Here is an 11180-nt window from a genome sequence, read left to right on the forward strand (position 1 = left end):
CCCCGGCCCCAGGAGGGAGGGATTTTTTTGAGTTCTAGGCCAGTTGGGGGTAAAGGAAGACACTGGTTTAAAAATACTGGGGGGGGGGGGGAACCCACAACAAACAACACCAACAAAAAGCCCAGTTCTTTCAACAACCCATCATAAATCTCTCTATTATTATACTAGGAATAACGGTAGGACAAGGCCACCAAATCTGATGTCCTAAATTCAATCTCTAGAACCTACATGGTGGAAAGTGAGAAATGACTTCCACAGGTTGGCCTTTGATCTCCAATGTGTGCCCTAGCAGGCACATGCATGCACACACAGACACGTGTGCATATACAAAGGAAGTGTTTAAAAACAAAAAGCATGGCAGACCTGAACACCACAGAATATTTTGTTAGATCTACCAAGGTCAGTACTTAGTGCAGGGTGAGGAGGAACAGCATGGGGGAGGGAGCAGTCCTTCAGGAGCCCTGGGCATGGGCAGCCATACATACACTCTGTACCCTGTTCCTCTCTCTACAACAGACATCTATGAGGGTAAAAACTTTAACCAAGAGGGTGGAGAGATGACTCAATGGTTAAAAGCACTGGCTGCTCTTGCAGAGGACCAGGCTTGGTCCCTAGAATCTGATGGTAGATAACAACCATCCTTAACTCCAGTTCCAGGAGACCCAAAGCCCTCTTCTGGCCTCCACAAGGAATGCACAACACAGGGACACAAATACATGCAGGCAAAACACTCATACACATAAAATAAAATTTTAAAGTACCAACCTACAGTTACTTCAGCCAATACTACATCTCTGAACCATTAAGGAGTTGCTGCCCCTGCTCCATTACCAGGGTTTGCAGTGCACTGTGCAAGGTGAAGTTCAAGAACAGGTGTCTTTTTAGAGTGGTTCTATCTAAGCATATTTATACTGTGAATCTCTTTTGTCCTTCATGTTAAGGAAATGAAGATATAGGGATGGGGGCTAGAGAAATGGCTCAGTGGTTAAAAGCACTGACTGCTCTTGCAGAGGACCCAGGTTCGATTCCCAGCACCCACATGGTGGCCACGAAACGTCCTTAGCCCCAGTTCCAGGGGAATCCAAAACCCTCTTCAGACCTCTGCGGCACTGCATGACATGGGTGCACTCACATACATAAAAAAATATAATTAAAAAAAAAAAAAAAAAAAAAGATGTGGTGATGTCACCAAAGAGGGGTTGGAAGGCATTATCTCAGAACTGCTCTAGACTGCCTGTCCAACCTTTTCTGCCAACCTACATTCCTGTCACTTCTGGGAAACTGTGGAAAGCACAATCTCAGCCTTTTCCTATTGCTGAGATCAATGGACACGGCTCTAATACCCACAAACCCCTGGCACCACGCAATTAGCTGTTCTCACACTAACCACGTGCCAGGCATGTGGAGCCAGAGGCACAGTATCTCAAAAGCAACACTAGTCAAACACATACACACCATTTCCTCATCTCTTTGCCATGCCTGGCCCTCCTACCTTCTGATAACCACCTCAGTTTGTGGCAGTTGCAGCTCTATGTCTTTCCAGGATGTCCCCCATCCTGCCTACACACCACCCCAACATCATTCTCACATCTTATCTATTTTATGTTCATATTTTCAGCAGGTGGGCCACAAGTAGTTTTAGTTTAGTAGTTTTAAATAGCAGTGAAACTGATATTTAAGCTATTGCAATGATGGACACAGGTCATCATACACTTTCTCAAGCCTATAAAATATACCATACTAAGGGAAACCCAACTGGGCTCTGGGATGACAATTATCAGTGTTGCTGTCAACTTGACAAATCTGGGAAAAAAGAAACCTCAGTTCAGGCCTGTGTGCACATCTATGGAGCATTTTCTCAATTGCTAATTGACTGAGAAGGGCCCAGGCTATCATGGGCTATGGTATCCCTCAGCAGGTAAGCTCAAGCTATATACTTAGTGGGCTGGAGAGATGCCTCAGTAGTTAAGAGCACTGGCTGTTCTTGCAGAAGACCTGGGTTTGAACCCAGAACCCACATGAGAGCTAACAACTGTCCATACCGCCCACTCCAAAGGATCCAACGCCCTTTTGTGTCATCCACGGGCACCGTACTATATGGGTACATGCATGAAGGCATAACATTTATACACATAAAATAAACTTTGAAAAAATTTTAAAAAGAAATGGTAGCCTAGGGGGGCTGGAGACAGGTCAGAGAACCCAGGTTTGGTTCCCAGCATCCATATGGTAGCTAAATCCAGCTGCAGGAGATCCAATATCCTTGTGTGGTACACTTACATACATGCATGAAGGTAAAAGACTCATATACACCAAATAAAAGTGAGAAAGGGAAGGAATGAGGAAAGAAGGAAAGAAGGAAGGAGGGAAGGAGGAAAGGGAGGAAGGAGCGAGCGAGTTTAGCAACAAGAGGGAGCAAGCTAAGCAGCGTTCCTCCATGGTGTTTGCTTTAGTTCCTACTCTGGCTTCCCTTGATGAGGGACTTGCATAAAATAAACCCTTTCCTCTTCAAGTTGTTTTGTCAGAGCAACAGAAAGCAAACTAGGTCAATCATGTCAAAATGTAGGTTTACTGATGGTTATAAAAACATAGTACTCTGGTGAGGGATGCTGATAATGGGGGGGGGCTGTGGGGGATATATGGGAAATTTCTGTACCTACCTCCCAAATTTTCTGTGAATTTATAACTACACTAAGTAAAAAAGTTTATTATTTGGAAAAACAATGCAGTCATGGCTTAACATTAGTACAAATAGTCAAATCTATCAAATTTGTACTAATTCCCCCATTCTAATTTTTCCTTTTTGTTCTTGTTTTGAGGTAGGAACTCATGTAGCCCAGATTAGCCTCAAACTTAAAATGTAGCCAAGGCTGACCTTGAACTCTTTCCTGATCCTAGATCAGCTTCTCAGGTACTGGGACTTTAGGTGTGTCCACCTCGTTACCACTAATACTTCCATTAAGATATTTCTTAACTAAGCATGGTGGCTCACAACAGTAATCTCAGTACTAAGGAGGTTTAAGTAGGACGATTATCATAAATTTGAGGCCACTTTGAGCTACCTAGTGAGTTGTAGGTCAGTCAGAGCTACAGAATTGAGTCTGTTTTAAAAAAAGAACAGGAGCCAGGCTCAGTGGCACATGCACTCAGGGGGCAGAGATCTCTAAGAGATCAAAACCAGCCTGGTCCACATAGCACATTCCACACCAGCTGGGACTAGAGGAAGACCCTGCCTGAAAACAAAGAAACAAGGATTGAAAGATGGCTCAGAGATTAAGAGCCATGCCTGCTTTTGCAGAGGACCCAGGTTCGGTTCCCAGCACCCATATGGTGGCTAACAACAGTCAGTAATTCCAGTTCCAGGGGATCCAACTTCCTGTTCTCACCTTCATGGGTACTGCATAACATGCATGCACCTACATACATGCAGGGACAACATCCCTACACAAAAAAATAATCAGCCGGGTGTGGTAGTGGACACCTTTAATCCCAGTACCTGGGAGGCAGAGGCAGATGGATCTCTGTGAGTTCAAGGCCAGCCTGGTGTGGAGACCCTGTCTCAAAAAGACAAAAAGACAAAAAAAAAAGTAAGGCCAAGTGTGGTAGCACATGCCTTTAATCCTAGCACTTGGGAGGCAGAGGCAGGTAAACTCTGTGAGTTCCAGTCCAGGGAGCCCTGTCTCAAAAAAAAATCATTAAAAAAAGTAGGGGCTGGAGAGATGGCTCAGGGGTTAAGAACACTGGTCGTTCTTGCAGAAGACCCAGGTTCGAATCCCAGCACCCATATGGCAGCTAACTGTTTGTAACTCTAGTCCCAGGGGATCTGACAGCCTCTTCTGACTTCCGTGGGCATTGCATGACAGGGTGTACTTACCTACATGCAGGTAATACACCCATACACAAAAAATTTAAAAATAAATAAATAAATAAATAAATAAATAAATAAATACACAAAACCCCAAAACAAACAAAAGGTCAACTTTTTTAAAAATTATACTAACCTCTGCTTCTTTTTTCTTTGCACGAACTTTCTCCACTTCCATAAGAATCTTCTGGGACTCATCCACATTTCCTTCAGCTCCTAGCTGCTCAGCTTTCGCAAGGAGTTTTCCTATTTCTTCATTCAATTCATGTACTTTTTCTGCCTGAGGACAGAAAGAATCAGATAAAGACACCTAACTTCAATATTTGGTTGTTTTTTTTCAATGTAAAGGAAACAAATATTTCTCTTTCACTTGCTGCATTTCTGCTCTGTTCCTCCAAATATAAATGAAATACCTTAAGATCCATAATCAATCACAAGCAGATTCTAAAAACTTGAGTTGAGGGCTAGAGAGATGTCTCAGCGTTTAAGAGCACTGGCTGCTCTTGCATAACAACTGTCCGTGACTCCACTTCTAGGGGATCTGATGCTCTCTTCTGACCTCCAAGGGCACTGCACAACATGGGTGCACTTGAATACAAGCAGACAATACACTCATACACATTAAAAAAAAAAAAAAAAAAAAAAAAAATTTAAAAAAAAACCTTGAAGCTGAGAATGGTGGGACCTAAAATGACAGCATTTAGGAGGTAGAGGCAGAAGGATCAAGAGTTCAAGGTCACTCTTGGCTACATAGTCTACTTGAGGCCTGCCTGATCTACGTAAGACCCTGTCTCAAAACAACTATAACCCTTATGATCATCACTGAGACTTTATCTGATAAATCTATGTGTTGTTGCTGGGAGTGGTGGCGCATGTCTTTAGTCCCAGCACTTGGGAGACAGAGTCAGGCATTATCTCTGTGAGTTCAAGGCCAGCCTGGTCTACATAGGGAATTCCAGGCAGCTGGGGCTACAGAGAGACTCTGTCTCAAAAAGACAAACAAAAAACTGTGTTGTTGCAAGACAGTAACAATAAAACAGTGGCTTTTCTGTTACTTCTAAATTCCAGAAATGATCATATCTTGGTCATTATCTACGCTGTCTCTTTATCATTATTCAGTCTTCTAGGTATGGGTAATAAAATGTCTAGGTTTAAGGCATAAATTTAGGCTGTAAGTAAAATAACCTAAAATTACTAGAACTCACCTTTAGAAAATAACTTTTTTTTTTTTTTTTTTTTTTTTGAGAAAGGGTCTCCCTGTAGCCCCAGCTGTCCTGGAACTTGCCATGTAGACCAGGCTGGCCTTGAACTCACAAAGATCCGCCTGCCTCTGCCTCCCAAATGCTGGGATTAAAGGCGTGCACCACCGCACCCAGCCTCAAAATAACATTTTTTTTTCCAGTTAACAATTGTATATAGCCTAAGAAATAATACAAGAAGGAAAACAGGAGAAGCCTGGTTCTACTGATGAAGAGACAGGAATGCAGGGAGCCAAGCTCCCTATAGGTTTATGACTCACTCAACTAGGTAGACATTCCACAGCTGGATCATTTCCCTGGTAATTTTGTTTCCTGTTTCATATGTTTCCTTCTGGGGATTGAGGTCCAATGACACACAAATATTTGGTCACAGCTTTCTGTCTTCACTGGAGATAGCCAACATAGAAAGTACCATCTTTCTTTTTCTTTTTTGGTCTTTTTGAGACAGGGTCTCCCTGTAGCCCCAGCTGTCCTGGAACTCACTATGTAGACCAGGCTGGCCTTGAACTCACAGAGATCCGCCTGCCTCTGCCTTAGGAGTGCTGGGATTAAAGTGCTGGGATTAAAGGCGTGTGCCACTACGAATCATCCCATCACTGTAAAGATGAGACCAAAAGTTATTTCTACCAAAGTCACTGGACATACCTTTGCAGAAACTTCTGCACTGATCTCCTCCTGTGTCTCTGCCAGGCGCTTCTTGGCAAGCTCAGTTCTCCGATCACACTCTGCAATGAAGGACTCTAAGTGATCCATTGCCTAGCTCGGGAAAAGCAAAGAACTATGATCAACACTGCATACACTTTTGTTGCTGCTACGGCTTTTTTTTGGTAGGGCTGGCGATTAAGCCCCCAAACACAAGTATGCTTTTAGAAAAGCACTCTACCATTGAAGTCTATCTCCAGACAATTTTTTGTTTGTTTTGTTTTGGATAGTCTCATAGACTAGGCTGACCTGCAATTTGTTATGTAGCCCAGACTGGACTTGAACTCAGAATCTTCCTACCAGAAGTCTCCAGAGTGCTGGGATGACAAGCGTGTACCACCACACCTTGCCAACAATACATAGCCTTGGCACCTATTTGTAATAGGAACATGAGCCTATGTTTGTTTTGTTTCTATTCTGGCATTTTGAGACAGGGTCTCACTACGTAGCCCTGGCTGACTTAGAACTCACTATGTAGACCAGGTTGGCCTTGAATTCAGATATCCACCTGCCTCTGTCTCTGTAGTGCTGGGAACACATACACACTTACAATGGCTAGCCCAGATAGCCCAAGAGGTGTACAAGACTGTACTGGCACAAACTTACTAGACTGAGCATTTAAAAAAAATGCTTGGGGGCAGGGGCTGGAGAGATGGCTCAGCAATAAAGAGCAGTTATTGCTTACTGTTCTTGTAGAGGATCCTAGTTCAGTTTTTGGTACCTATAGCAGGTAGCTCACAATGGACTATAACTCCAGCTCCAAGGAATTAGATGCCCTCTTCTGGTCTCTGTGGGCACTTGCACACCAGTGGCAAACATTCACACAAACACAATAAAAATAAATTTAAAAAATAAAATTAAAGCCAGGCATGGTGATGCAGGCCTTTAATCCCAGTGCTTGGGAGGTAGAGGCAGGTGGATCTCTGTGAGACAGAGGACAGCCTGGTCTACAGAGTGAGTTCCAGGCCAGCTGAGGCTACAGAAAAACGCCGTCTCAAAAAGACCAAAACAATAATTAATTATTAACCAGTTAATTAACATCTTTAAAACAAACCCCAAAACTGATGCCTAGGCCTGAAGAATTGAGTGGATGGTACAAGGGAAGATAATGGGACAGACACTAACATCACAAGTTTAAGAAATGTGGTTGACCACCTGACCAGCAGGCTAAGACTAAACTAATGACTAACTGTTTTTGTCTGTCCCCTTTATCTAAAGCCCATTGGCTGGAGAAAGCAGGCTTTTCAGGATATTAATCAGCTGTCCTCTCAGATCACCAGCTCTCCAAATAAAGTACAACTTAAATATTCGATCCTTATCTCTGCTATTGGCACCTGTGGTGAGACTTCACAAGCTTCAGCATTCTGCCTACAGATCTGCATGATAGCTAGCACAATTATAACCCTCCAAAATCAAAAAGTTTTGTTAAATCAAATGATTAGAAGCACAGTCTTCTACTTTGATTTATATATTTCAAAAATTTCTAAAAGGAGCTTCAATGTAACATTACCAAAAAAAATTCAAAATAGTGGGCTGGGGTGATAAGCTTAGTTAGTAAAGTGCTCACTGAGGACCTGAGTTTGATTTCCCCCCAAACCCAAATGGGGGAAAAGCAAAAGATGGGCATGGTGGTACACTTCTGTAATCCCAGGACTGGGGAGGTAGAAAACAGGCAGCTCTCTTGAGATGGTTGGTCAGCCAGCCTGATCTATTTTGGCAAGTCTCAGGCCAATGAAAGACCCCCTTAATGTAGGGGCAAGAAAGGGTTCACTGAGTAAAGGCACTTGCCACCAAGCCTGGTGACCTGGGTTTGATCCCTGGAATGCACTGGGAGAGAACCAACTCCCACAAGTTGGTCTATGTATATGTACATGCATGCACACACACCAAAATAAATGCAAAAAAATAAAAATAAAAATCAACAACACAACATCCCATAAGATGGGCAGCAGCTAAGGAACAGTAGCCAAGGTTGTTATCTGGCCTCTGCACAAACATACACAAAAAAACAAAGTTCAAGAAAACCAGGTATGGTGGCACAAGCCTGTAATTCTATACTTGAGAGAATGAGGTGGGAGATATAAATTTGAGGCCAGCATGGAGATACATGGTGGGTTCCACGATACCCTGGGCTACACAGTGAGACTCTGTCTCAACAAACATGGCAGTGAGAAGAGTGCACTGAGATGGGTCAGTGGCTAAAGAGTGTGCTGAGAAAGCATGAAAGCCTAAAGACTTGACTTTGATTCCTGAAACTCTTGAAAATAGGAGACAACTGATTCCACAAAGCCGTCCTATACCCTTCACATTCATGTTGTTATGTACACCAAGTTTTTCCTTTTACTTAAATAAGTAAATAATAGCTTGAGGAGCATGAAACACATAGTCATAACTGAACTGTCTGAGATAGGAAAAGCTGAACAGAAGCCAGGATTGGAGGCCCTCTTCTGGAGAGCTGTGCACTCTGGTCTTTGTGAGCTAAGTAAATATAATTCATGCTTCCACCTTAAAAAAGTTTGATTATTGCTTGCTTATTGCCTTTAAGTAGCAAGGAAACTGGTTACTAGTAATCCAAAGAAAGAGAGGAGCTAAAACTCAAGAAATCTAATTGTTTACTTTGGAAAGCTAATATAAAACATTAAGAAATTAACGAGTAAGCTGTCATATATGCTGAAGTTAATTTGCTGTTATTAGGCAAAGGCCAATATAAGGTCAGATAAATCCATAAGTAGGACATCAATTTCCAACCATCAGTCATTACCAATGACACAAAGCCTTCTCAATTATATCTTGAGCTAGTTTGCCAAGGTTGGTAATATGAAAGCATGTATGTTTCTCAATGATAGGTTGACTGAGCCAACCATTACAAAAACAAAGAAAAGACAATTTGGAAGTAGATGAGAAAGACACAGAAAAGCTAAGAGAGCAGACCAAGGAATGATCTACATCCTCCATCCTAAAATGGAGAGCAAAGAGTGTCAGCTGTCAGAAAGTGTTCCACAGAGATCAGAGTCACTCTGAATGGATCAGAGGGACACTGGAAGGCTGGAAGCCCAATTCCTAAGGCCTTCAACTTTTCAAAAAAATTTACAACTATTTGTATTCTTGTATGCTGATCAAATATAGGGCTTCATACATACTAGATAAGCACTCTACCAACTGAGGTACATCTCCAGCCCCAGCAAAACATGTTTTGTTTTGTTAAATAAGATTTATTTATTTAGTGGGCACATATGTGGAAGTCAGAGGACAACTTTTCTAGAGTCAATTCCTTCCTTCTACCATGAAGGTACTGGGGATTAAACTCTGGCTGATTTGGCCCCACAGGCTTGGAGGCAAGCACATTTACCTGCTGAGCCTTCTAGCTAGCCCACTCCAAATATTTTGATAAGCATTTTCCTATGTTCAAGCCAACCATCAAGAATGCAAGTTATCTGACCTGTGTTTACTAACACACACTTGATGGCTGTACTTCTAGAATAATGAAAAGCTTGTCACCTGTGCTCACCTGGAACAACAGCTGCCAATACAGGATCCTGAGGTGCCCCCAAGGTCTCAGGCCATGCTCTCCTGTCTACTCAAGCAGAGCACTGTACCTAGAGGAGACTAATGAGCTACTCATAGGGGTCAAATAGAGTCATGCCTTTATCAACCAAAATGCCTACATCTTAAGCAGATTCCAAATTAGTAATGGACTCAATTATCTGAAAACCTAAAAACTAAATGGTAAATACAATAGAACAAGTAAACCAGACCACGGAGTGTCTTCTACTAGGCAGGTTCTTTAAAAGCAGGTCACTGGGGTTGGAGAGATGGCTCAGTGGTTAAAAGGACCTAGCTTCGATTCCCAGCACCCACATGGTGGCTAACAACCATCCATCAGTAACTCCAGTTCCAGAGGATCCAACCCCCTCTCTTCTGACCTCCACAGGCACTGCATGACAGAGGTACAACTACCTACATGCAAGCAATACACTTATACACATTAAAAAAAAAACAACTTGTTTAAAAAAAAGCAGGTCTCTGTTCTATTGTCCCTTTCTCTTCCTTCAAAATGTTTTAACTGTACATTGATTTGGAAAGGGCAAATTTAAAACACAGAAAAAGGAATCCAAAATCAGATCCTACTCACAATCTACCAATTACAAAGTCATTAAAAGTCTACAGTTGTCTCAAGGGGCATTGCAAGAAACCAAATCCTAAGAGCAGCTAGGAATACCCAGCGCCCTGCATGCTGCCTAAGCACCATCAACCATTCCTCCAGAGTTGGAGCCTAGAAGCACAAGGCCACAGGACAGAGTAAAAAGATATATTAAAAGTAAAACTAGGGCCAAGAATATAGTTCAGTAGTGGAGGGCTGCCCTAGCATGTGTAATATCCTAAATCCAATTTCTAATATTGTTTTAAAAAAAAAGTATATAGTGGTACACCTGTAATTCTAACATCAAGGCCAGCACTGGCTTCACAGGGCAGCCTAGACTACAGGAGACTTTATCTCGAAAAAATGAATACATAGATATTGAATAAATAAAACAAAACCACTAGTAATTCACATGAGTCCTTTTAGTTTGGGGATTATTGAGGGGAGGGGGGTATGGTCAGGCAACAGTTATATTATGTACCCCGGCTGGCCTTGAACAGTCAACCTCCTGCCTCAGCCTCCTGAGTGCTGAGATTATAGGTATACAGCATCTATCACTCTCAGCTTCAGTATTTTTGTAGTAAAGTATCTACTTAATCGTACCTTTAGGCATACACACACCTATAATCTCAACCCTTGGGAGGCAGAACCAAGAAGATCAGGGGTTCAATGTCAATCATCAGCTACAAGGTAAGTTTGAAGCCAACCTGGTTTTTGTTTTTTAAGACAGGGTCTCAAGGGGCTGGAGAGACGACTTAGCAGTTACTGCTCTTCCAGAGGATCCAAAGTTCGGTTCCCAGCACTCATTTGGTAGCTAATACCCATCTTTAACTCTAGTTCCAGGGAATGTGACACACTCTTCTGCCTCCAAGGGCACTGGGCAAAACATTCATACACATAAAATAAAAAAAAATAAAATCAATAGCAACAAAAAAACAAAAACAAGGAAGGGTAGTGAGGTGGAAATGGAGGAGGTCTGAATGTGATCAAAATGTATAGTATGAGGGGCTGGAGAGACGGCTTAGCGGTTAAGAGCACTGACTGCTCTTGCAGAGGACCCGGGATCGATTCCCAGCACCCACATGGCAGCTATGAACCGTCCTTAACTCCAGTTCAGGGGAATCCGAAGCCCTCTTCTGACCTCCGTGGCATATCATGACATGGGTGCACTCATACATGCAGGCAATACACTCATACACATAAAATAAAAATA

At 42.5% G+C, this 11180-nt stretch overlaps 1 protein-coding gene across 7 annotated transcripts in view; it reads right to left on the reverse strand.

The window, feature by feature from the left end:
- Positions 1–11180, reverse strand: part of Luc7l (LUC7 like) — a 33074-nt gene that overhangs the window by 11445 nt on the left and 10449 nt on the right. For all 7 annotated transcript variants that reach the window (XM_029554888.1, XM_008850795.3, XM_008850799.3 and 4 more), the window contains 2 exons: positions 5770–5880; positions 4002–4145 (listed from right to left, as the gene is read on the reverse strand). In XM_029554888.1, the coding sequence (XP_029410748.1) occupies positions 4002–4145; positions 5770–5880 (255 nt within the window). The remainder of the gene's footprint in view (positions 1–4001; positions 4146–5769; positions 5881–11180) is intronic.

This window comes from Nannospalax galili, unplaced genomic scaffold, assembly GCF_000622305.1.
Source record: "Nannospalax galili isolate Female #2095 unplaced genomic scaffold, S.galili_v1.0 scaffold104, whole genome shotgun sequence".
Classification (NCBI taxonomy): domain Eukaryota; kingdom Metazoa; phylum Chordata; class Mammalia; order Rodentia; family Spalacidae; genus Nannospalax; species Nannospalax galili.